General features: G+C 36.5%; 1 protein-coding gene and 1 long non-coding RNA gene across 3 annotated transcripts in view; both read right to left on the bottom strand.

The window, feature by feature from the left end:
* Positions 1–26,347, bottom strand: part of UBQLN1 (ubiquilin 1) — a 46,524-nt gene that overhangs the window by 18,063 nt on the left and 2,114 nt on the right. For both annotated transcript variants that reach the window (XM_032290832.1, XM_032290834.1), the window contains exons 2-5: positions 8,117–8,268; positions 5,415–5,530; positions 1,042–1,304; positions 45–203 (exon numbers count right to left, since the gene is read on the bottom strand). In XM_032290832.1, coding sequence (XP_032146723.1) covers positions 45–203; positions 1,042–1,304; positions 5,415–5,530; positions 8,117–8,268 — 690 coding nt within the window. The remainder of the gene's footprint in view (positions 1–44; positions 204–1,041; positions 1,305–5,414; positions 5,531–8,116; positions 8,269–26,347) is intronic.
* On the bottom strand, positions 20,374–25,149 carry LOC116559754. Its single transcript, XR_004272605.1, has 2 exons — positions 24,138–25,149; positions 20,374–24,021 (listed from the first exon to the last, which is right to left on the bottom strand). It is a non-coding gene; the product is annotated as an uncharacterized LOC116559754 (long non-coding RNA).

Below are 26,347 nucleotides of genomic sequence, written 5' to 3'. Positions count from 1 at the left end.
ATAGAAGCTACTCTTCGGCCTGAACCTTAGAGCCAGTGGATCACCTGCTCTTGTGCAGCACTCAGCATTGGTTCCTGAATATCTGTGTACATGCGCCTTAAAGCATTATATCCCCCTGGAATACTTTCTAGGTTGCTCAAGGCTCGGTCCTGGTTTCTCATCATTTCCTGCATCATTGCTGGATTCCTGGCAAGTTCCAACGTCTAAGAAAAAGATTTCCAAAAAAAAGAAAAAAAAAAGCATTGAAATACACATGAATTACTTTTAACTATTAACTGCCATTAAACAAAGTTTATGGGAGGCCACTGCTTTGGGCCAGCCTCCTGCACTATGCCCCAGCAGACCAGACCAAACTAAAATGGAGCCATGTGTGCTAAGTGACATTTAATCAAAGTGAACTAGAAAATGGGCCAGTTTCCCCTCCGAAATCATACTAAGCTGCAGTCAACATAAGTCACCATAATAAGAAAGTTCCCTCCATTTTAACCCTATTAGGAAAGTAACTGTGAAATGACCAATCAGCTTTTTGTTCCAGTTTTTGCTTTCTCCAGCCATTTTCTGCCTATAAAGCCAACCTCTTCTGCTCAGCTAATGGAAACACTCTATTTTATAAAATGAGGTATTGTCTGATTCTAGAATCACAAAAACCAATTAAAGCTTTAAAGCTGTTGTAATTTTGTATTAAATACCTAAGTCAGGAGATTATTTTAAATAATTCCTGGTATATTTCACCTCAAAAAAGCAACTTAGCATTCAAATAACATAAGAAAGCACTTTGTTATGCATGAATTTCCCATCTCCAGCATTGGACTTTTTGATTCTTAAGCCTTCAAAATAAACTATTTACAATGAACTTTCAAATGCAACAGAAAATTCAGAGTTCAAAATCGCCAAATTAGTGCTCTGTTGAGTTTTCCTATACAAAGATCAGTATTTCTCTCTTTAGCTTAACCGTACATATAGGACAAACTTTTCCCATAGAAAATTAAATAACAAATATATAATTTTTTAGCTAAACAAACTGAAAAACTTTCCACATACTTGTCTCATTATATCTGGATTATTCAGCATATGACTAATTTCTGGATTTCTCTGTATCAACTGCTGCATTTGTGGATTGGCCATAATTAATTGTCTCATCAGGTCTGGATTTGAGAGCATGCTCTGAACAAAGGGATTTTCCATGATCTGGACCATCATTTCAGGGTTAGACAAAAGTTGTCGCTGCATTTGGCTCTGTAGTTCAGAGAAGTTGGTAGTATTCAAACCCAAGCTACTCAGACCTGCAAGTCCTCCAAGGCCACCTAAGAGGATAAAGGGCAAAACCATACAAATCAAAGTCAGAAAATGTATCATTAACATGAACATGCTAAAATATGAAGTTGCAAAAAAGTATTAGTTGACTCAATAGTCTATTACAAGAAATCATTTAAAAACAAATAGAATATTATTACTAACATTTAATTCCTATAATTGAAATTGGCCAAAAATTTACACTTTGGTTATTAATTTTAATAAAATTGACAAAATTTATTTTCATGCATATAGTATAATATATATTTGGTCTTTCTCCTTGATTACTCAGTTACTAAAAGCTTTGGAATTTTCTGAGTGACAAGAGTATCTTTTATTACTCATTACAAGCCCTTTTTGACCATTATGCTAATAAAGTGACTTTGGCCCCTGGATAGCCTCAGAAATGGCTGGTCACCAGAAAGACAAAATGATTACAGGGCTGAAACTTTCAGCCCCACCCGCCAAGAAAGTAGGGGGAGGGAGCAAGAGGTAGAGCTCTATGCAAACTCTTGAACAGTAAGATTAAAAAAATTCAGAATGAAAAGCACAGCTAAATGTTAGGAGGGTTGTGCCCTGAAGGGAACTGGAACCTTTAAGCCCAACTTTCATCCCCCACATTAATAATTCTCTTCCAAGCATTTGTCTGTTTCTGAGTTGTAGCCTTTATAATAAACAGGTAAACACGTGTTCTTGAGTTCTAGGTGCCATTCTAGCAAATTACTGAATCTGAGGAGGGAGACATGGAAACCCCCAATTTAGAGCTGGTCAGTCAGAAGTACAGGTGGCCTAGAACTTGTGACTAGTATCTGAAGTAGGGGCAGTCTTGCAGGATTGAGTCTGCTAACTTATGAGACTGGATACTAACAATAGGTAGGTAGTATCAGAAATGAAACTGAATATTGGACATGGAGCTGGTACTGGACAGTTGGCTGGTGTCAGGGAAAACAATCCAGAATATGCCAGTTAAAGGAAGAATAATAAATACACACAGCAGACTGTACTTCTAATAATCTCTCCACAAAACTAGTTTAAGTTTTATTAACAGAAAGTTGAATTCACCTACAAACTCTGAGTACAAGAGGGCTGATACTGCCAAAGTTGAATTCACCTACAAACTCTGAGTACAAGAGGGCTGATACTGCCAATCAAGGAGAGAGAAAGCTAGGCAATACCTGGAAATAGATTTCTCTTTGGAAGAATTAAATCAAGGAGAAACCTAATGGAGCAACAGAGTGCTTAAGTGCTTATCACAAAGTGTTTACTTTGCAAAATTACATAACCAACCAAATGCATTTATTCCTCACTTATTGAGTACTTTTAATATGTGCCAGAGACTGTGCTACATACATATAGAGAATAAGGCAACAAGAGAGACATCCTCAGAACTCAATCTAGTGGAAAAGACAGACAAGAAAATAAACGCCTACTCAGATGTTAAGTACTTCAGTAAAGAATATTCATTCACAGGATACTATGGTAATATAACCTAATTGGAATGTCTTTCAGAAAAAGGGATGACAATGAGTTTGGAGCATGAATACGTTGGCAAAGAAAAGTGGAGAAGGTTAGGAGGGGTAGTAAATACTAGGCACAATGAACACCATATACAAAAAGCACAAGATAAATGTATTAATGCATCCTTGAAACCACAAAAACTTCAGTATGACTAACTAGAATGGCAGATAGCAGTGCTCACCAAACATTTCATTTTGCAGCCTTTTATTTCTTTTGAGCTTGGACAGGCCTATGTGAAATGCTAAAGGACTACGAGAAATTATATGTGCCACTCTGGCCAAAGTATAGCAGGTCAACTTAAGACCCTTTAGCTGTCTCTTCTGCCGTGTTCCAAGTGGTAGAGCTATAAGATAGCAGAATGAAAAATGACTTTCATTAGCTTGAGTCTCTGAGGGACTATATGGATGGGCACCTCACGGAACAGTGAAAAGTATGTAGCATGCAGAAAAACAGCAAGAAATGAAGCTTTGTTGTAGTAAGCCACTGAGTTTGGCTATTATCAAAGGATAGCCTATCATTACTAATATAACTGTTGACTGAGATGGGTAAAAAATGATGAGGGAGAGGTAGCTAAGGGCTAAATCTTGAAAATCTTTCAAGAGATTTAAGAGGATTTTAAGCAAAACAGTCACATAAGCTGTTATTCGAGCAGCTCTATGGAAACAATCAGAGGAAACGTTAGAGATGAAAAAAACTGAAGGCCTGCATCAAGGCAGTGGCTATGAGAACTAATTACATAGGGTGGGATAGAGAAGAGGTCATAGATGAAGAGGCTCAGTGGAGGAAAGGCAGCAGTTTTAAGAGCAGATAATACCGTTTTGCATGTGTTTTCTTGTTTTTCTGTTTCCAGAGGAGACACAGGCTGAATTACTTAGAGAACATTAGGTAACATCGAAGAGAGTTGAATACAAGGAGTGGAGTCCAGGAGTGGTGTGCACTGAGGTACAGATTTGCGAGTCATCAGGATATAGTAATAGGGTAATGTCACTCAGAAAGAACAGAAGAAAACAAAGTCAAGGCAGAACTCTGGTGAATAATATCAACATAAGAAAGGGAAAAAAGGAATCTATAAATGAGACAGAAGAAAATTCATCAGAAATGTAATCACAAAAAAAAAAAAAACAGTATCATAGGAGTTAAAGGAAGAAATTTTCAAGCATATTTGTAAACATTCAGACTGATTTAAAATCTAGTGTCCACTAAATTTCGCAAGCTAAAAGGTCAATGGCAACCTTATCTAGGAATTTTTAGTGAAGTGGCAGATGCAAAAAACAGAATTCAGTGAACTTACTGAAAGGAAAATATAGACAGAAAACAGATAGCTGAGAAGCAAGCAAAAAAAGGTAGTAGTTGGAATCTGTGCCTTTTACAATGGGACAGACTTTAACAAGGCCAGCCAGCAGAAAAAAGCTGAAAATACAGGATAAAGGGATTAATTGATAAAGAAAGCTGCAGAGATAGAAGGAGGGGTGGGAATGAGACTAGAAATGAAGAGATTTGGGGGTTGTGTAACCTCCGACAAAATAACTAAAATCCTCTAAGATTTCAACAATATGTTTCATAGGTCTGAACACTAAGTTATTTCATCCTAATTTCTCTAGATTGTTCATGTAAATAATTTTGACAACTAAAACACACCTGCCTCAACCAAAAGATTTAACATAAATTCTTTTTAGAAAACAAGAGCAGGAAACATTTAAACTAAAACTAAAAAACAGTGAATGTGAGCCTAAGTCAAGCTATGCCATGCCTTAAATGTCTCTAACATATATTTGGCATAGCACAACTGAATTAATCTTATGGGAGGGATAAAAGGTATGATCCTTGATATGTAAAAACTGTGCACATAAAATACTCCATTTCAAGGTGCTATACTAGTCATACAAGAATCAAAAGAGGCACTGAGTACTTATCTATCTAGTTCAACCTCTGTTAAGCTTCAGAATATTTTTATTCTCAAAAAAAATTTCCATAGAACGTCAATATATAAATCTAATATAGGCCAGGCACAGTGGCTCACATCTGTAATCCCAGCATTCAGGGACACCAAGAGCCAGGAGTTTGAGGTTGCAGTGAGTTATGATGACACCACTGTACTTCAGCCTCAGTGTCTAAGCAAGATCCTGCAACTCTTAAAAAAAAAAAAAATTAATATAAGAAAAGCAAAAACAGTTTTAAGCTGGGCCGGCTTACCAAACCCCAGCCCTTCCATGTGTTCAGGACAGTTACAAAATAACTAATACAATCTGATCCCTTCCTTTTACAAATGAGAAAATTATTATTCAAGGGTGCTGGATTATGATTAATAATTAGCTAATCTTACTCATACTAAATTATGTGGTAGTCAGATCAGGTATAAAAACTCTATATCTCTTTCATCATTAAAAAGAAAGGTGCCAATTATTGACCACTTATTAAATGTAAGAACATCCATATCCCAAACTACTTCCTTAATAGCTACAATTATAGGACTGTATAAGTTATTTTTTTTAATTTTTGTTGTTAAAGTGACATGTTTTATTTTTTCATTTTATCTGAAACTATCCAGGAAGGGAAAGAAATATGTTTTGCCATCCCTTATTGGAATGACTGAAGACACTTACCTAAAGCAAAAGGGTTGCTAGTAGCAGAACCAGATGTGGAGTTACTGTTAGGAGCTGATGATGTAGTAACATTGCTTCCAGTGGTATTTGTTTGCTGAGCTGAATGAACCTGAGGCCTAGGGAAAATAATTAATCACAGAGTAAGCAGTAGAACTGATTATTTTTAAAAGAACCACTGAAATTCTGACATCTAGAAATAAAGAGTAAACCCTCAGACCAACTCAAATTATCATTTAGTAAAAAGCCTGAGAAAACTAAGTGTTAGGGAAAAAAATACAAAATAAAATACAATAAAATCCTACAAAATACAAAATGTGCTGCAACTGCCCCTCCTTTTTGAGTGTAACATACATAAATTTTTCATTAGTTTCAAATCATGTTGCTTATATAAGAGAGGGAGACCTTGTAAGAGGAAAGTCAATGACCAGCTATACCCACAAAGCTTGACTATGTAAAAAACTTTTTTATCTTGGCTGGCATAATGGTTCATGCCTGTAATCTAAGCACTTTGGGAGGCCAAGGCAGGTGGATCACCTGAGGTCAGGAGTTCCAGAGCAGCCTGGTCAACACGATGAAACACCATCTCTACAAAAAATACAAAAAATAGCCCAGTACAGTGGCGCATACCTGTAGTCTCAGCTACTTGGGAGGCTGAGACAGGAGATTTGCTTGAACCGAGAGGCAGAGGTTACAGTGAGCCAAGATTATGCCACTGCAGTCCAGCCTGGGCAACAGAGCAAATCTCTGTCTCAGGGGGGAAAAAAAGCTTTTTTTAATCTATCCCCTTCTGGTTCTTAAGGGTTATGGGCCAGTTTTACACAGACCCTTGAAATTCTTGAAAACAATACAAAGCAAGAGACTTCACCAAAAGAAGGCCAACAAATCGATATGAATAATAATTATTACTTTTGTTTGTTTTAAAAGACAGAGTCTTGCTGTCGCCCAAACTGGAAGTGCAGTGGTGTGATCTTGGCTCACTGTAACTAACCTCTGCCTCTGGGTTCAAGCGATTCTCCTGCCTCAGCATCCCAAGTAGGTGGGACTACAGGCATGTGCCACTGCACTGGGCTATGTTTTGTATTTTTAGTAGAGATGGTGTTTCACCATGTTGACCAGGCTGCTCTGGAACTCCTGACCTCAGGTGATCCGCCAGCCTTGACCTCCCAAAGTGCTCAGATTACAGGCATGAGCCACTGCACCTGGCCTGATTATTACTTAATATTATCTCTAAAAGGAAACAGGCCTGGCAAAGTGCCTCACACCTGTAATCCCAGCACTTTGGGAGGCCAAGGCGGGCGGATCACCTGACGTCAGAAGTTCGTGACCAGCCTGGCCAACATAGTGAAACCCCATATCTAATGAAAATACAGAATTAGGCTGGGTGTGGTAATGCATGCCTGTAACCAGCTACTCAGGAGGCTGAGGCAGGAGAATCGCTTTAACCCAGAAGCAGAGGTTGCAGTGAGCTGAGATCGCACCACTGCACTCCAGTCTGGGAAACAAGAACAAAATTCCATCTCAAAAAAAAAAAAAAAAAAAGGAAATAAAAAACTCTTCCATATGAGACCAGGTAAAAGTTTTGAACCTCACTCATTGTTTCCTTCCCTGAATTTAGCTAAGGCATACATTTTCCATTTTAATATCTCTGAAATCAGGATGTGTCTTATAATTGCTGACAGCCAGGCATCAACTATATGCCTGCACACAGTCTACATGACTTCAAATGAATGCCTGGGTACACTGTTGTATCATACATGATAGGCTTAATTACCACATTAAGTGTCTTCAGAAACATTACACCATTAATTGGCACTGAGAGAAGTTGTCAAGTATTCAGAATAGCACAGAAAGAGAAGAATTATTTTCAATCAGTAAAGCAAGTATTTGTTCTTGGTGAAAACCAGCATAAAAACTTACAAAATGAGTGTTAATGGCTTGGAACAAAATCCTGGAGAAAATACTGGAGAGCTCTTTTAAGAAATGCTACACCACCAGCACTCTTGATAGAACGGAGTTTGATACCGTATGAAAAAATATGGACACTGACAACTAAGTCTTTGTACGTTATGCAAGAGTGCTATATAAAATTCAATACCCATGTCAGTCCTAAAGGAGCTCATTCAGTAAGTATAAAATAAACATTTTAAGTGACAAGAAAACATCATCAGTTAGCAGCATTCTTTCTTAGTGATATACAAAGGTATTTCTTTAAAATTGATGATGCCAGCTGGACACTGTGGCATGCACCTACAGTCCTAGGCTGACATGGGAGCATCACTTGAGCCAAGCCTGGGCAACATGGCATGACTCTGTCTCTTTAAAAAAAAAAAAAATTCCTTACACTTAATGAAATATGATTATCAATTTGTGGTTTGCTAAGGAGATAAGTCACTCATGATCTTTGTCTAAAAATTTCCTTAAATCTAAAAGAAAAGCTAAAAACTTGCTGTTCTAATGCAAATAATTTATATATAATAACTAAATACCAATGAACCTTGTAAAATATTAAATGGTTATCTGACAATTATGTAAACATTAACATCCAATCACTTTTTAAAAAAAAATTATATTATTGACAGCAAAGAATGAATTTTAACTATTCAAATATTAATGACAAGGAAGGTCATTTACAGCCAACACTAGTTATTTTAAGTATGAACATTTATCCACACTTTAAAGCTATACATCTTCCAAAACCATACCTGTTTTGTGTTTTGATGACAAGGTGAACAGTAAGTCCATCATGAATCCCATGCTGACTCAAGGTATCTTGATCTTTCAAAATTTTTCCAGCAAATATCAACACAAGTTGGTCAGTATGCGATTTAAAACGTTTAGAGATTTCTTCCTTAAACTAAATAAAAATAAAATGACTATGTATTACAGTTGTTTGCACAGCCCCCTACAGTCTAGTTTCTAGAAGTACCTTATAGACACCCCTACGACAGACACTACAATTCAAACACTGTAATCACAGTGTTCCAGGAGGCTGAGGCAGGAGGACTGCCTGAGCCCAGGAGCTCAAGGCTGCAGTAAGCTATGATCACACCACTGCACTCCAGCCTGGGTGACAGAGCAAGATCCTATCCCTAAAAGCAAAACAAAACAAAAAATCCCCAATTCAAACAATATAGAGATGCATCCTTTTTGTGTCAGTATCTTGCTCTTAGTAAGAAATGAGTATCACTTCATCTATAACACAAAGGTCTTATTATAGGTGCACATATCCTATATTTGATCCTCTGCTAAGGCCAAACAATATCCTTACTCTTTTTATGTCAATGAGACCAAGCCACAATTAGCTCTTACCACGTCCAAAATAATTTATTCCTCAGACTTCTATCTTCAGTCCTGTTCCTTTCTTTCTAGTTGCCAACCTCATACTCTTGGCCTAAGGCGGTGGGGCGGGGGGCAAGGGGGAGTATCTCTAATGTAAATACCCAAAATCTGAACTGCACTAAAATCCAAAACTTTTTGAGTATCCAGGACACTCTAAGGAAATGCTCATTGGAGCATTTCAAACTTCGGATTTTCAAATTAGGAATGCTGAACCAGTAAGCATATAATGCAAATATTCCAAAATTTAAAAAAAAAAAAAATCTGAAATGTGAGACACTTCTGGTCCCAAGTGTTTTGGATAAGGTATATTTAACCTGTATTATACTAACCATCCTTCCCACTTATTTTATTCAATATTTATTAACAAGCAGTACTATGGAAAATCAAAGATAAAAGATACAACTCTATCCCTGAAGGTGAACAGTCCCATGAGAGTCAAGTAAAACCATGAAGTCCAAAGGAAGTATAGAGGGCAGTTAGAGAAGGCTTTCCATAAGTGAAGACTAAAGAAAGACTATAAAGTAGCCGATAAAACCTGAAGAAAGGCTTTCCAATGACCAGACATACAAAACCAGACGAGAAAAGAGCATCATGCTATAAAGAAAAATTTACTTATACTATTTCTCAGATCTTTACCAAAATCACCAGTATGCTTAGGCTTTACCAGACTCCAAATAGGAAAACTTCAGAGTGGGCCCAAGAATCTACATTAAAAGACTGGCTCAGGCAATCAGTCCAAATTTATAAAAGAATCACATCTTCAAACCACTCTTCCCTACTGCCCCACAGCAATCGGTCTCAACAGATGAAGGCACTGATGCCAAGACGGTGTTTTGGAAATATATAGGGGCATTGTTCTCGTTGTCACAATAAATGGAAAGACATTAAATGATAGAATGTCTGAGATTTAAAAAATCTCGTGGGGACAAGGAAGGGAAGGCATATATAAAGAATGTGATAAGCTATATATCATTGTTGAAAATCAGAGATAGGTGCATGAAAGTTCGTAACACTCTACATTTGTGTATGAATAAAATTTTCCATAATCAAAAGCCAATGTAAACAAATGATTTTTTAAAAATCTATTTTACCTTTGTCAACTCCCATACACATTGCTAACATTCTGAAAAGCACACACACACACACACACACACACGCACACACACACACAAAATAAAAGTAACACAAAATTGTACTTCAGTAAATATTTTGAAACTTTCCACCTGCATTTTCTTTCCACTATTTGAAATCACATGATATATAATCCTTTTATCTAAGGCAAGCAATTTCCAAGTAACTAAGAGAAAATCTTTGTAGAACACCATTTGCATGATATTCTGTATCTAGAAACAGGTCAAATTTAACTATCCTCCCATCACTAGACATCTCATTTTTCCCTTTGGTAGCTATCCAAAATAATAATATTATGAATGGCAGAACAATGGAATGTAAGGCTTAAATGTATATGAATGCAAACATCAGGTACATAGGCAGTAGTCAATAAATGGTAGCTAAAAGTACTCAACAATTTTGTGAGGAAGACAGTTTTTAATCCTCTCTCAAATACAGAAAAAGAGGTTACAGATGCCTCCCTTCCCCCAAGTGACACAGCTAATAAACTAGTAGTTAGGATTCAAACCTAAATTTGACTTCAAAGACAAACCTTCAAAAAAAAAAAATACAGACTAACTGTATTTTTCATATGTAAAATGAGAGGGTTAATCTAGATTTGTGTTCCTTAACCTTAAACTCAGAAATCCTTTCCAAAATCTTTGATATCCCTTATTATTCTGAAATAAATGACTTAATTATTGAACTTACAATTATGTAGCATTTTATCGTATTTTAGGATTTGAAGGTTAAGATGCTAAAGACATACATCTATTCTTACATCTTTTCAAATAGCCACAAAAACAACAGGATCTTTTAGGCTTTATGGAGACAGAACTCATACCACATAATTCACTCATTTAAAGTATAAAATTCAATGGTTTCTGGAGTATTCACAGATATGTGTTACAGTCAATTTCAGAACATTTTCATTAAAACCTATACCCTTAGCTATTACCTACCTGTGCCTCATCACTTCCAACAATAAGAAATCAGTAATTTATACTTTGTCTCCATACTAATATTTCATATAAACGCAATATTATAACATATGGTCTTTGTGACTAGCTTCTTATACTTGGCATGTTTTCAAGATTCATCTATGTCACAGCATATATCACTACCTCATCCCTTTCTATGGCCGAATAGTATTCCATTGTATGGATATACAACCTATTTTGTTTATCCACTCATCTGGTGATGGGCATTTGGGTTGTTTCTACCTTTTGGCTATGATAAACGATGTAATACATTTATCACAGAGAAACCGACAGACTAAATGGGCAAAAATGAATTAGTAAAAATAGAGAAGATATTAACAATTAACATATGACCTGAGCATACACAGACCACCAAACCCAACAACTAGAGAATAAGCATTCTTTTTAAGTGCCTTTACTAAATTAGACTATGTTATGCTGGGCCATAAAGAAAGTCAACATATTTCAAAAAATTTAAATCTTACCAAGTTGTACTCTGTGACCACATGCAACTAAACTACCAAAAAGACAATGAGAAATCAAGTGTTGTTCAATTGGAAAAGATTACCTAAGTGGGACACAAAAAGACCTAACCATTTTTTTTAAAGGGGCACCATATACTGAACTATCATTAGCAGAATAAAAAGAAAATGTGCAACGCAACCAACACAGCTCAAATCCAGATTTCATAAATATCTACAAACCACCAAGAAACACAACCCAACTGAAAAATGGCCAAGAAATTTAAACAGGAATTTCACAAAAATGAAATTGCTTCCACTTAAATGGCAAACAACACAGGAAAAAGTGCTCATCTTCACTAATAATCAGGTAATTTTAAATTAAAACCAGTGATAAATGTACTGAATGGTTCAATTTAAGACTGTTAAGAGTGTTGTAGAGGATGCAGAGCAACTGGAAATCACATACACTGTGGGTACAAGTATAAATAAATCAGTACATTTTGGAAAAATATTTTGCAACAGAAGCCGAACATGTACTTACCCTATGACCCAACAATTCCACTATTTAACAGATTACATGACAAATTACATGTCCACAACAAATACATCAAAAAACACATTCAAGAACATTCAAACCAGTATTACTTGTATTAGCCAAAAACTGAAAACTCAAATGTCCCTCAACTATAGAATGAACTGTAGTATATTCATTTAATAGATTACACCCAATGACAGCAAATGAACTACTGCCACATATCATCAAGGATACCTCAACACAGAGCAAAAAAGCCAATCACAATGAAGATAAATTGTATGATTGCATTTTTATGAAGTTTTGTGTTTTTTTTAAGAAGTTTTGTGTTGGGGACAAAATCCATGGTGTCCAAAGTGAGATCAGTGGTAAAGGGAAGTTTGCAAGTGACTTTTTGGGAGTTGGTATCATGTTCTAGTTTCTTGGCCTTTAGACTAAAACATGGACATGTACATTTATGATATATGTATTCTTCTATGCTGTACTTTAATAAAAATAGTTTTAAAAGTTGACTGTGAACTTTTAAGCTGCAGCAGGAGCTGGGCGTGGTGGTTCATGCCTGTAATTTCAACACTTTGGGAGGCCAACATGGGAGGACTGCTTGAGCCCAGGAGTTGGAGGCTGCAGTGAGCTATGATGGTGCCACTGTACTCCAGCCTGGGCAACAGAACCAGACTGTGTCTGAAAAAAAAAGAACAGAAACAGCAGGAAGTCGAAACACAGGTAACCAGCTCTCCTATTTCAATTTCAAATGATTGCCTTTCCCAAAGCTAAAGAATGCCTCACTGGGGCTGGGAGCAGTGGCTCACGTCTGTAATCCCAGCACTTTGGGAAGCCAATGCAGGCGATCACCTGAAGTTAGGAATTCAAGACCAGCCTGGCCAGTGAAACCCCGTCTCTACTAAAAATACAAAAATTAGCCAGGCAACATGGTACATGCCCCTGTAATCCCAGCTACTCAGGAGACTGAAGTACAAGAATCGCTTGAACCTGAGAGGCAGAGGTTGCAATGAGTCAAAATCGTGCCACTGCAGTCCAGCCTGGGGGACAAAGCAGGACTCCCATCTCAAAATAAAAATAAATATATGCCTCATCTTGGGCAGGTCAACTGAAAGGAAATGGCATGAAGAGAACTCAGTTTTAGGTAGCAGACCAGACTGGATGTAAGACATGAAAATGACAACCCAAGGACAAAAGATGCTCATCCATTAACATCATATGTGGCACAGACAGTTAAAATCTGATATCCAAAACAGCTGTAATCTCAAAAACTAATGGAACAGCACTGAGTATAGCTCAGTTGAACCTCTGGTAATATTTAAAGACAGAAGTCCTCCTAACCATGAGTTGTCAGTATCAGTACTTGGAGGATAATCAGGGCTTTCTGGACAGACTAAGAGCTTCTCTACAGTGTCCCAGATGCAGAAGAGTAGGACACTTACAGTATGCCTTCAAAAATTACTTCTATCATTTTATTATACAGCTATGTTGTACCTGGCACCACAAACATATTTTCACATTCACTCTTTACAACCAAACCTCAAGAAACCAAACCAAAGTCCTGGCAGACATGTGAGAAATCACATTCACTCACAAAATTACAGTGCTGTTGACAATTAATGTCACAGATACTGGGATCCTCCAATTCTCATGAGACTCTTGGTTCTGGAGGGGGATCTTAGGCTTAAAGTATGAATTTATGGGACTTCATGCTCAAAGTTGGAAAACATGTTAAAAATGGTGATAGCATATAGTATAGTTCTAGGGAACTACAGAGAACTGCATAATGTGACTACCATTTATAATTCAGTTCTTATAAAAATAAATTTCAAATTACAAACAACCAATGTCACCTAATTTAGATATCAGAAGACTACTGTTATATTGATTTGTTCCGAGTAAAAATTATACGAAACTTGGAACAAGCAAGCAAAAACCAAGAGATAAACAATTTTAAGTTCAGCTGCTGTCTGCCATTCCATTTGAAACAAAAGTAGATGAATCTTAAGTTTAATTGTACCATGCCAGATATAGTAGGTACACCTTTCCAAATAAACTATATTTTAGAAAATTAAATCAAGTTAAATAATGTCATGTTTTTATCTAAATGGAATTTGTCCTACAGCTAAAAATTCTGTACATACTTCAAATATCTTTAAACTTCTACTCTACTCCCTGAAAAAGTTTTCAGTTTACACTGCCTTCAAAATTTCTAGAAATTTTATCTCTAACATGTGAACTTAACTTCCATGTCTTTTAATCTATTTACAACAGCAAAAATCAGAAGCTAAATAGTACAGACATAGAAAAACTTAATTAGCAATCTTAGAAAGTCTCAAAGCTGTTTAAACAGAGGTAGCTCACTGACACTTTTCCTCTGCAGAAAAACAAAATTTATTACGATTATATAAAGTATTTTCAGCCAGGCATGGTGGCTCATGCCTGTAATCCCAGCACTTTGGGAGGCCAAGACAGGCAGATCACCTGAGGTCGAAAGTTTGAGACCAGCCTGACCAACATGGAGAAACCCGTCTCTACTAAAAATACAAAATTAGTTGGGCATGGTGGCGAATGCCTGTAATCCCAGCTACTCGGCAGGCTGAGGCAGGAGAATCGCTTGAACCCAGGAGGCCGAGGTTGTGGTGAACCGAGATCTCGCCACTGCACTCCAGCCTGGGCGACAAGAGCGAAATTCTGTTTAAAAATAATAATAATTAACAAATATTTTCATCTAGGAAATAGCCAGAACCATAAAAGAATTTTTGTGATTTCCATTAAAAAGATTACATAGATTAACTTATTTTTGTCCTTAAGCCTGTGTGGTCACTACTAACTCAAAATATAAGATACATGATAGAATGAGCCTCAAAGTATCCATATTTCCTACAAATGTACATCCAACTCTGGTCTTGCACCGATAATCTACAATAACTACAGGCCAGAGAGTAGAAAGCTGAGAATTACTAAACTCTTTCTCAACAACCATTAAGAATCAAAATTCTAATGAACTTTGAGTAAGCAGTTTAATGATTTCAAAATGAACACAGCATGAACAAAACAACTTTCAGTAACCCCTCATTTTTTCAACATCATCCAAAAGCCAGGTGTTACACATGAGTAAGATTCTCCAGCTAACTGAAGGTCATCGCCATGTGAGCATCAAAATTGTTTTCCATTCTACTGAATGTAATTTTAACTTTTTGATTATGTTGAGTTACTGGTGTGAATATCAACTGCTGTTCTGCAATACAATGATAACTGTTCCAGGCTCTCAAGGTATTCTGCATCTGCCTTTTTTTTTTTAACCAGACTGTCAGTTCTTATATTGAAAGCATACCTTCTTTCTCCCCAAAATTTTCTATTTTTAATCTGAGGAGAAAGCAGCAAATAATTTAGAAAACCATATCAAATAGAATGGGCAAAGAATGTGAAATGCTGTCCTGAAATGAAAATGTGTAAGATTTAGTGTACCAACTTTTATGGTAGCAATCTCAGCTGTTCAGGGCTGACTCTGCTTAGTCCCTGTTCTCAATTGTTTTGGGGAAGAAAATGAGACACACACATGGAGGGAAGAGAGGAAAATCAAGGTTAGGAAAGAATATTTTTGAAACATGTAGGGCTGAATTCAAATCTTGGTTTTACTGCATACTAGTTGTGTGACCTGGAGGATGTTACCTGTCTCTAAATCTTGGTTTCTTCATCAGGAACAGATACTCTGCAAGGCTGATGAGAGAATTAAGAGATCTATGGAAATTGCCTGGACACAATTCACTCACTAAGACATTCCAATATTGCTAATCTAATTATGCAAGGATAAGCTCTAAACTGTAAACACTTTTAAAATGGAGTTAATCTGACTTTAAAAAGCAACATTGTCACCCTTTACAAACATTTTAAAATCCAAACTTGCTTTTAAACAACTCTTATCTATCTCACCCTATTAAACATCCTGGGGAGTGGGAATTAACTTATCCAAAAGTAAAATTTATTTCAGCTCTGAAGATAAAACATACACAATTTCATTTACAGCAGAATCACATATTAACAGCATTTAGCAAGAATTCTCTAAATAGTTGTCTGAATTCTGTATTCAAATCTTCGCTATTTCAGTATTTTAAAGCAGAGATCTTTCAAGAGTCTATTTTTTGAATTATCTCCTTACTCAATATTGCTAATATCATTTGAAAAAGTGTCCATAAATCATCCATATACATAGTTCTGTCAGTTATCACTCTCCAAGAGTCTGATATTTAGCCTTAAAGTTAGTAGCCTTATTTAAAACACTGCATAACCCTTATACAAGGATGCAAAGTATGACAAACAGCTACACTGAATATGTAACATATATAAGGGGCACTGCAGCCACAAATGCTACAGTGTATTGTTTATAAAATTTATTTTTTAGATTCTCTCTGATCTAAATCTGACCAAGAATAACAAACTAAACGTTTTACCATTCACATGCTATTGCCTAACCTTAAAACTCAATTCACTGGTGAACAAAAGGCTGTGGGGAAAGAAATCAATATAAGTAAATCATATAAACTCTGAGTCAGGTACTTTATGTATATGTCGTCACAAAATCTTCCAAACAATCTACTGAAGCAAGCATTACATGAAATGTTAAAAATGTAGCCAGTGAGGCTGAGATGATTAAAACTTCTTACCCAAAATCAGATTTCTCCAATTCCAAGGTTCATGCTTTCCTTTCTCAAAATATTAATAAGCAAACCAAAACAATAAAACATAAAAATAAATAATGGCCTAATGAAATAGTTCTCCATGGAAAGACTACCAAGGTAATACAAGTAGAAAGAGAAAACTGTGGGTGGTTGACCCCATTTGCTTAATAAAAGTCAAAACTTATATATGAATATGTAAACACCTTTCTGGACAGAATCGCCAAAACGAAAAAAGTTAACTTTACCTCTTATTCCAAATGAGTACCCTCACCACACACACTTTTTTTTTTTTTTTTGGAGACGAAGTCTCACTCTGTCACACACGCCAGAGTGCAGTGGTGCAATTTCGGTTCACTGCAACCTCTGCCTCCCAGGTTCAAGTGATTCTCCTGCCTCGGCCTCCTGAGTAGCTGGGATTACAGGCGCATACCACCATGGCCAGCTAATTTTTGTAATTATTTTATTTATTTTTTTATTTTTTTACTAGAGGAGGAGTTTCATGTTGGCCAGGACAGTCTCGATCTCTTGACCTCATGATCCACCTGCCATCATGACTTTATATGTACATCATTTATGAAGTACAGCATGATGTTCTGATATATGTAAACAATGTGGAGTGATTAAATCAAACTAATACATCTATCACCTTTCTTATCTTTTTTGTAGTAGCAGCTGCTGGTATAGGAAAGTAACTGAAATACCATTAGACATTTACGTTGCCTAAGAATAAATACATTTTTTCAAGTAAATCACACTGTTAAAATATTACTAAAACAAGCCTGTCTGGGCAACATTGCGAAATCTTGTCTCTACAAAAACAAACAAAACAAAAAAAAGTACCAAAAAAAAAAAATGGCTGGGCATGGTGGTGCACGCATGCAGCCCAGCTACTCCAGAAGCTGAGGTGGGAGGATCACTTGAGCCCAGGAGGTCAAGGTCACAGTGAGCTGTGATTGCACTACTACACTTCAGGTTGGGTGATACAGCAAGACTCTATCTCAAAAAGGAAAAAAAATCCCAGCTAGATACAAAATACTGCAAATAAATATTTAAAACACTACTTGGTAATTCAATAAATACTTGTACTACTCAGTATGTGCTCAGACCACAATGCTAGGCAACATGGGATTAGAAGGTAAGCAAAACAGTCCCTACCCCTGAAGTTCTTACAGTATTGGGGCGGGGAGGTACGCATGATGAGATGAAGGAGACAATCCATATAATTGCAAAATGGTATCAGAGATTATATCAATGATCTGATATAGACTGGTAAGTCCAATCACACCCTCTGATGAACTAACATTTAAATAAACTTTTAAGAAAGATAGAGTCTCGCTATGTTGCCTAGGCTGGCATCGATCTCCTGGGCTCAAGTAATTCTCCCACCTCAGCCTCTCAAGTAGCTGGGACTAGAGGTTTGCACCACCACACCTAACTCTTAAATCAATTACTGAAGACTGAAAAGCCAGTCAAAGAAAAGTCAAGGCAGTTTGGGGCAGTAGCCAGGTGAGGCTTCCCAAGTTTGTCACTGGGTTTGAATCTAGAATCTGCTACTTAATATGTGTATGAATTTGATCACATTATTAATCTGAGTCTCAGTATCTTCATTTATGTATTTTTTTTTTTTTTTTTTTGAGACAGAGTTTCCCTCTGTTGCCCAGGCTGGAGTGTAGTGTCAAGATCTTGGTTCGCTGCAATTTCCGCCTCACAGATTCCAGCGTTCCTCCCACCTCAGCTTCCTGAGTAGCTGGGACTATAGGCGTACACCACCACGTCCAGCTATTTTTTGTATTTTTAGTAGAGACAAGGTTTCACTATTTTGGCCAGGCTGGTCTTCAACTCCTGACCTCATGTGACCACCAGCCTTGGCCTCCCAAAGTGTTAGGATTAGTGGCATGAGTCACCCTGCCTAGCCAGGGTCTTCATTTTTTTAAAAAAGGATAATAATAATGCTTTCAGCATGAAGTTGTGTGACATTTTAAAAAAATATAATGCATCATGCCTGCAATAAATATCAGCCATTATGTCACTGTCATTAGCCGCATTTGCAAAGACCCAGAAAGGGGGAGAAAGAGCTAGTGATATTTTAGGGTAGGAGAAGAGACAATACAAACTAGCTGAAATTCAACGAAAAAAGGAGAAGAGGTAGGGGAGAGCACATCCTGAAAGCTGTATTAACTGTGCTAATTCAGTAGTCACTAGCTACATATGGCTAGTAACCACTTGAAATGTGGCTACTTCAAACTGAAAGATATGCTCTAAGTGTAAAATACACAATATATTTCAAAGACTTAGTATTTTAAAATGCAAAATATTTTAGTCTTTTATATAAATTACACCTTAAAATATTTTAGATATACTGTGTTAAATAAAGCATATTAAAATTACAATAGCCAAAAGGCAGAAGCAACCCAACTGACCATGAACATATGAATGGATTAAAAAAATGTGATATATGCATATAATTGAATATTATTCAGTCTTACAAAGTAAATTCTGGCTGGGTGCGGTGGCTCACACCTGCATAATCCTAGCACTTTGAGAAGCCAAGGCGGGCAGACTGCTTGAGCTCAGGAATTTTGAGACCAAGATGGGCAACATGGCTAAACCCTGACTCTAAAAAACACAAAAGTAGCCAGGCACGGTGACACGAGTTTGTAGTCCCAGCTACTTGGGGGGCTAAAGCAGGAGGATCGCTTAAACTTTAGGAGGTGGAGGCTGCAGTGAGCCATGATTGTGCCACTGCACTCCAGCCTGGGTTACAAAGTGAGAATTTGTCTCTAAAAAAAAAAAAAAGTAAATTCTGACACATGCTACAACATAAATGAACCTTGTGGACATCAATTACACTAAGGGAAATAAATCAATCACAAAAGGACAAACACTGTCTTACTCCACTTATATGAAATTCCTAGAGTAGTCAGTCAAATTCAGAGACAGAAAGTGTAGAATGGTGGTTGCTAGAGGCAGGGAAATGCGGAAATAGGGAGTTATTGTTTAAATGGTACAGGGTTTCAGTTTTGCAAGATGATGAGTTCTGGAAAGCAATGGTGGTAACAGTTGCACAACAATGTGAATGTATTTAATGTCATGGAACTGAACACTTAAAAATGGTTAACATGATAAATTTTGTTATGTGTGAATAACCACTATCAAAAAATTAACTTCAGTCCTTCCTTTTTATTAAACTGTCTAATAAGAAAATTATATATGTGGCTCATACTGCTTTTTGTTTTTTTTGAAAGACCAAGTCTCACTTTGTCCCCATGGCTAGAGTGCAGTGGTGCAATCATAGCTCACTGCAACCTCAAAACTCCTGAGCTCAACCTTGCTGGACTAGCTGGGACTACAGGTGTGTACCACCACACCTGGCTAAATTTTTATTTTTTTGTAGGCAGGGTTTCTGTGTTTCCCAGGCTGGTCTTGAACTCCAGGGGGTGGAGGCTGCAGTGAGCTATGATCGCTGAGCCATGATGCTCAAGCAATTCTGCCACCTTGGCCCCCCCCAAAGTGTTGGGATTACAAGTGTGAACCACTAAGCCCGGCTCACACTATATAAAAAATAAGTCACGGTAAAAATTTCCAATGAGAACGGTTTTGATGAACCAGATCTAATAACAGGAAGCCCTAACACTAGGGTAAGCAAACTTTCTGTTACGGGCTAGACAGTAAATATTTTTGGCTCTACCAGCCACATGGTCTGTTCTGAAAGGAGCTTTAGATAATACATAAGCAAATGGGCACAGTGGATTTGGAATACCACAGTTTGCTGACCCCTGCCCTAAGGCACCCATTATAAACAATGACTCTTAAATTTTCATAAATTTTGTGGGCCAGTTTAGTAACAGTATCTTGAAATCTGCCACAGTGAGAATATTTACATCATGGAAATCCAGCAAACACTACAAATCAGTGTTTTTCCTGAACAACTGGTTGGTAAACCAGCACTTACCAGCAAACCACTCACGACGTAATGAATTAACTTCTCTTCTACACATCTAAAATTGTATTTATTATGAACCACCTTTGAGAGAAATGCGTAGCTATTCAAATCACTTTCTGTGCTCTGTGGTTCAGATGACAGTCTCCAGCTAAGAAAGGTGGTTCTACAAGGATAATGTTCCAGGGAGAGAAACAAGAGTGAACATCATGAAGTAGTCAAGAGTTGCACTTCGGAGTGGTGACCTAGGAAGAACAGCTTAAGAGGAAGCTTCCACAAGAGGGCTGGAAGCTATGAGATTATGTATATACTACACTTAGTAAAGGTTCAACAATTAGTAGTTGTTATTGAATATATTATTGTACGTAATGGACTAGATTCATCTGCAGACAATTTATTATCCCCTAGGCTCTGGTAATACAATGGTGAACAATCACAGCCCCTCTCTAAAGAGAATGAATCACATAAATACACAATTTTAAGTTGTGATGAATTCTTACTAAAAACAGGCTGCTGTGAGAAATGCAACAGGGGATCCCAATCTAATTTGGACAATCAGAAGCAGATGTTACCTGGAGAAACTGACCTTTGCATTGAGATTTAAAGATGGAAGAGAAATGGGCAAAGAGTGTTCTTGCATTCTAGGTAGCAAGAATAAATTGTATAAAATTCCTGAGGCAGGAAAAAAATGATGTATTAACAGGTCAAGTGAGCCAAGCAAGCAAAGAAAGCAGGCATCCAGAGAATGGTGAGGGCAGAGAACAGTATTACATAGAGCCTCACTAACCCACCATATATTCTGAGACCAATAGGGAGTCATTAGCTTTACACAGAGGATGGCATGCTCTGACTAACATTTTTCAGAGATCACTCTTGGAATGGCTGGTGGGAGAGTTATAGAAAAGTTAGGTGACCGACCAGTAGGCTACTGCAGTTTCTAGGCAAGAGGTAATGGCAACTTAGCGGAGCTACTACCCAATATTTTAAGTACACACTTAATCTATTAAATACGCCACCACAGAAATTTTTGCTCTCAGGACACCATTTTACAACTTCTGAACTCCAAAGAGTTTTTTTTATTTAGGTTACAGCTGTTAATATTTATAATATTACAAATTAAAATGAAATAATCCTTAAAAATAAATTCATTTAAAAATAATACATTATATGTTAATATAACACCCTCATGAAAAATAAATTTTCTCAGTGATAAGACTGGCATTATTTTACATTTTTAGAAATCACTTTAGTCTCATAATAGAAGACAGCTTTTCATACCTGTTGTGATATCCTACATCTTAAAACCTCTAGCCAAGTACACTGCTCATTTTTGAGAAAATTGGACTGAAAAATAAAAATAACATCTCAGAATTGCTATGAAAATAGTTTCATCTCATGGTCCCCTTAACAGGGTATTGGGGAACCCTCCCCAAACCACACTGAGCTCTACTGCTCAAATAATAAAAACTAAATCTGTCTAGCTGGTTTTCCAGTTTTTCCCAGAATGCCCCCAGCAAAAATAATAATGAAAAAGCAAAGTAATCACAGTAAGATACCATTTCACAGTCAGTAGGATGGCTATAATCACAAAGACATTAATAAGTATTACTGAAATGTGGTAACTGGAATCCTCATCATTGCTGGTGGGAATGTAAAATGGTACAGACACCTTGGAAAATAATTTGAGAGCTCCTCATAAAGTTCAACATAGAGCTTTGACCCAGCAATTTCCACTCTAGATCTACACCCAGGAAAATGAAAACATATGGCCCCACAAAAACTTACACACCAGTGTTCAGAGGCATTAGTCATAATAGCTAGAAAGTAGAAATCACCCAATGTCTACCACGTGACAGAGAAATAAAATGTGGTATATACCCACACAATGGAATGTTATTCGGTAATAAAAAGGAACTACCAGTACATGCTTCAACAGGAATGAACCTTGAAAACATTATGCTAAATGAAAGCCAATCACAAAAGACCACATGATTCTACTTACAACAAAAGTCCAGAATAAGCAAATCTATAGACAAAAAAATAGATCAGTAGTTGCCTAAGCCTGGGGGACACAGGGAGAAATGAAGGGTAACTGCTAAAAGGATACAGAGTTTCTTTTGAGGGTGATAAGTATGTTCTAAAATTGACTGCACGGCCCTGTGAATGTATTACATCAATTACAGACTTTAAAACGGTGAATTGTTTGATACGCAAATTATACTTCAATTATGCTGTTTCTTAAAGAAAGCTAAATAATCTCTGTTAATCAGAATCATTAAATAATGAGTTTTTCACATGTCCAGTATTAGAATAAAGCAAATTAGAAAACAATGATCTCACAGACTTTTTTTCCCCTCAGATATCTTACTACACTGATTCAATCCAACCTTCCGGATAAGACGTTGTCCAGTAGAAATATAATATATATGAGCCATAAGTAATTTTAAACTTTTAAGCAGCCATACTGAAAAAAAAGTTTTTAATAAAAGGTCAAATTAATTTTGATATTTTACTTAACTCACTATCTGCAAAATACTATTTGAACACATATAGTATATCAAAACTATTAAGATATTTAAGCTATTTTGTTCATACCAAAATTTCAAACGCTGGTGTAAATTTTACAGTTAACAACACATCTCAATTCAGTTTAAGCACTTAATAACCACATGTAGGTGATGGTATCAAAGTGGACAGTATAGTTCTGGAACTACACTATACAGTATAATGTTAAATGATGTGTGTGATGGTAACCCTAAGGCAATTTCCCATATCAAAGAAAGGCTCAATTTGACTCAACACATTTAAATTATGTCTAAGTACATTAATATTTTTCCAAACTGACAAAAGGCACTTCCTAAAACCAGAGTATATATTGCCTGAACATTTCAAGTAAATGTATTTTGAAATGTCTACAAATAACCTAGCAGTCTATGAAATCTGAAAATAAGCTAATTAGAAGTTATACAGAAACTTCCCTCCATTCTCTGTGCTAATGTCTCACATATATAACTCTCCATTTTTCTAGACATTATGTTGCTCATGGATGCTTGGAAATCTTCAAAGCTCTTTTCAATAGCTGATGATAAATAAATAACAAAAAACTAATCTGACACGCAGGGACTTTGTGTCATTACACATTTACCTTTTTGTATCTATTTACTTAGATACAGGTTGAGCATCCCCAACCCAAAACTATGAAATCTGAAATGCTCCAAAATCTGGATTTATTAACACCATGACACCACATGTGGAAAATCACACATGACATCTTTGCTTTCTGATTCAATGTATACAGTTTGTTTCACTCATAAAAATTATTTAAAATACTGTATAAAATTATCTTCAGGCTCTGTGCATAAAATGTACATGAAATAAAACTGAATTTCATGTTTACATTTAGGTGCCATCCCAAGACATCTATTACGTATATGCAAATATTCCAAAATCAAAAAAGAAAGAAAGAAAGAAAATCAAAAATCCCAAACACTTCTGGTCCCAAGTATTTCCTATAACGGATACTCAACCTGTATCACGAAAATCCCTATTAACGAAAGCACCTTTAAATATAAGAAAGAAAGAAAGAAAATCAAAAATCCCAAACACTTCTGGTCCCAAGTATTTCCTACAACGGATACTCAACCTGTATCACGAAAATCCCTATTAATGAAAGCACCTTTAAATATACATAGTACAGTTTATATTCTAACTATCTGTTAGTAAAAATTTATGTTACTCAATTGATTCTGAGTGCTCCATGAATAATAAATTTCAATCTAAACTGAAAAGAATTTAAGCTTTATTAATAACCTTGAACAAGTAACATTATTAAATACCAAATGTATATGGCACGAAAACATTAAGGCAATCTTTTTCTGCTTTTTGGTAGTAACGACCGGAAACCAATGGAAAAACAGGATGAATTACCACCTTACAACCTATTTTACAATTTATCCAAGAAGTTTAACACAATTTCATCTAATCAATTATTACAGCATGTTCCTATAAATACCATTTTAGTATAATGTGTTAAGGAATCTACATTATATAGAAATACTGAAAAAAAAAAATTTAACTTATAGAAAATGTAATTTGCCTGATACAGAGCATAAGCCTTCAATAGTATCCTCTGGAGGTCTTCTGCTTACCCTCTGACCCTCCAAAATTAGGTGCAAATTTTCAAAACTAATATTTCCCAATTTGTAACTGGACATTTTCAGTGGAATCTTAATGTCATTAAGTATTTTTTAATGACAAATTTTCATTTGTAGCAAATAGTTTCAATCTATCAAACCCTTTACAATTTTAAAGTATAAAATGGCTTATCTTTTTTTGTGCTTCAAGTAGATTTTACAAATAGGACATTTGAAAACTGCTTTTATTCTTCCACATTTTCCTGTATCTGTTTCCCTTGCATATACAAGCTCAACTTGCCTTCAGATTCTTTGGTGTGGTGGTAAGCATCAATTTTCATCACATTTTCTGCTTCAACATAAAACAAAGATCAAGAATTCAAAAATTAACTGCCAAGAGAAAAGTTTACTTCAGAAAGACTTTAATTTCATCTATTAACAATTCACTTTAGGCTGGGTGCGGTGGTTCACGCCTGTAATCCCAGTACTTTGGAAGGCCAAGGCGGGCAAATCATGAAGTCAGGAGTTCAGACCAGCCTGGCCAAGAGTCTCTACTAAAAATACAAAAATTAGCCAGGTATGGTGGCACACGCCTGTAGTCCCAGCTACTCAGGAGGCTGAGGCAGGAGAATCACTTGAACCCATGAGACGGAGGTTGCAGTGAGCCAAGATCATGACATTGCACTCCAGCCTAGGTGACAGAATAAGACTCCGTCTCAAAAAAAAAAAAAAATTGCTTTGGTTACAGCAAAGTAAAATAAAAGCATTCACAGAATTTATAATTTTAATTTTACCATCACAAAATGCAAAACAAAATCCTCAAAGCTATAACATTATATATCTACTGAAAAGAATTTTTCTATTTATAAAATATTGACTATTTCTAATCTTTTGCAGTAAAATGCTGAAAGCAGCCAGGATGATAGAGGCATGAATTAGGAACCCAAGCGCTTTAAAACTTAATATGGCTACACACCCACTAAAATGGCTAAAATTAAAGAGACTGACAATATCAAAATGCTGGCAGGGATGCGGAGCAACAGGAACTCCCATATATCTTCATTGATGGGATAGTAAAATGATACAAGCATTTTTTAGTATATGTGCAGCTGAAGCCAGCTCTACAGAAGCTTTTTTTTTTTTGAGATGGAGTTTCACTGTTCCCCACCCTGGGCCCGATCTCGGCTCACTGCAATCTCCACCTCCCAGGTTCAAGCGATGATTCTCCTGCCTCAGCCTCCAGAGTAGCTGGGATTACAGGCATCCATCACCACGACCAGCTAATTTTTGTATTTTTAGTAGAGACAATTTCACCATGTCGGCCAAGGCTAGTCTCAAACTCCTGACCACAGGCAATCCACCCACCTCAGCCTCCCAAAGTGCTGGGATACAGGCATGAGCCACCTTGCCAGGCTCACAAACATTTTTAAAAACATAGTTTCTCAGAAAATTAAAACATACAATTGCCCTATGACCTACTCAAACCAAATCTAAGTATTAGCCATGAAAGATAAAAGAGTAAGTCCACAAAAAACTTGTATAAGACTGTTCGTAGTAACTAACTGGAAACACCCCAGGTGACCCTCAACAGTGAATAGGTTAATTATGGTATATACATACAGTGGAAAACTACATAGCAATAAAAAGGAACTACTGATATACGCAACAAACACAAAACTCAAACATATTATGCTGAGTGGGGGAAAAAAAAAAAAAACTCCTTACCCAGAAAAATACGCACAGTACTATAGAC

Source organism: Sapajus apella, unplaced genomic scaffold, assembly GCF_009761245.1.
Source record: "Sapajus apella isolate SASKATOON/1434 unplaced genomic scaffold, GSC_monkey_1.0 scaffold24, whole genome shotgun sequence".
NCBI classification, from domain to species: domain Eukaryota; kingdom Metazoa; phylum Chordata; class Mammalia; order Primates; family Cebidae; genus Sapajus; species Sapajus apella.
This window is presented reverse-complemented; position numbering and strand designations above follow the sequence as displayed.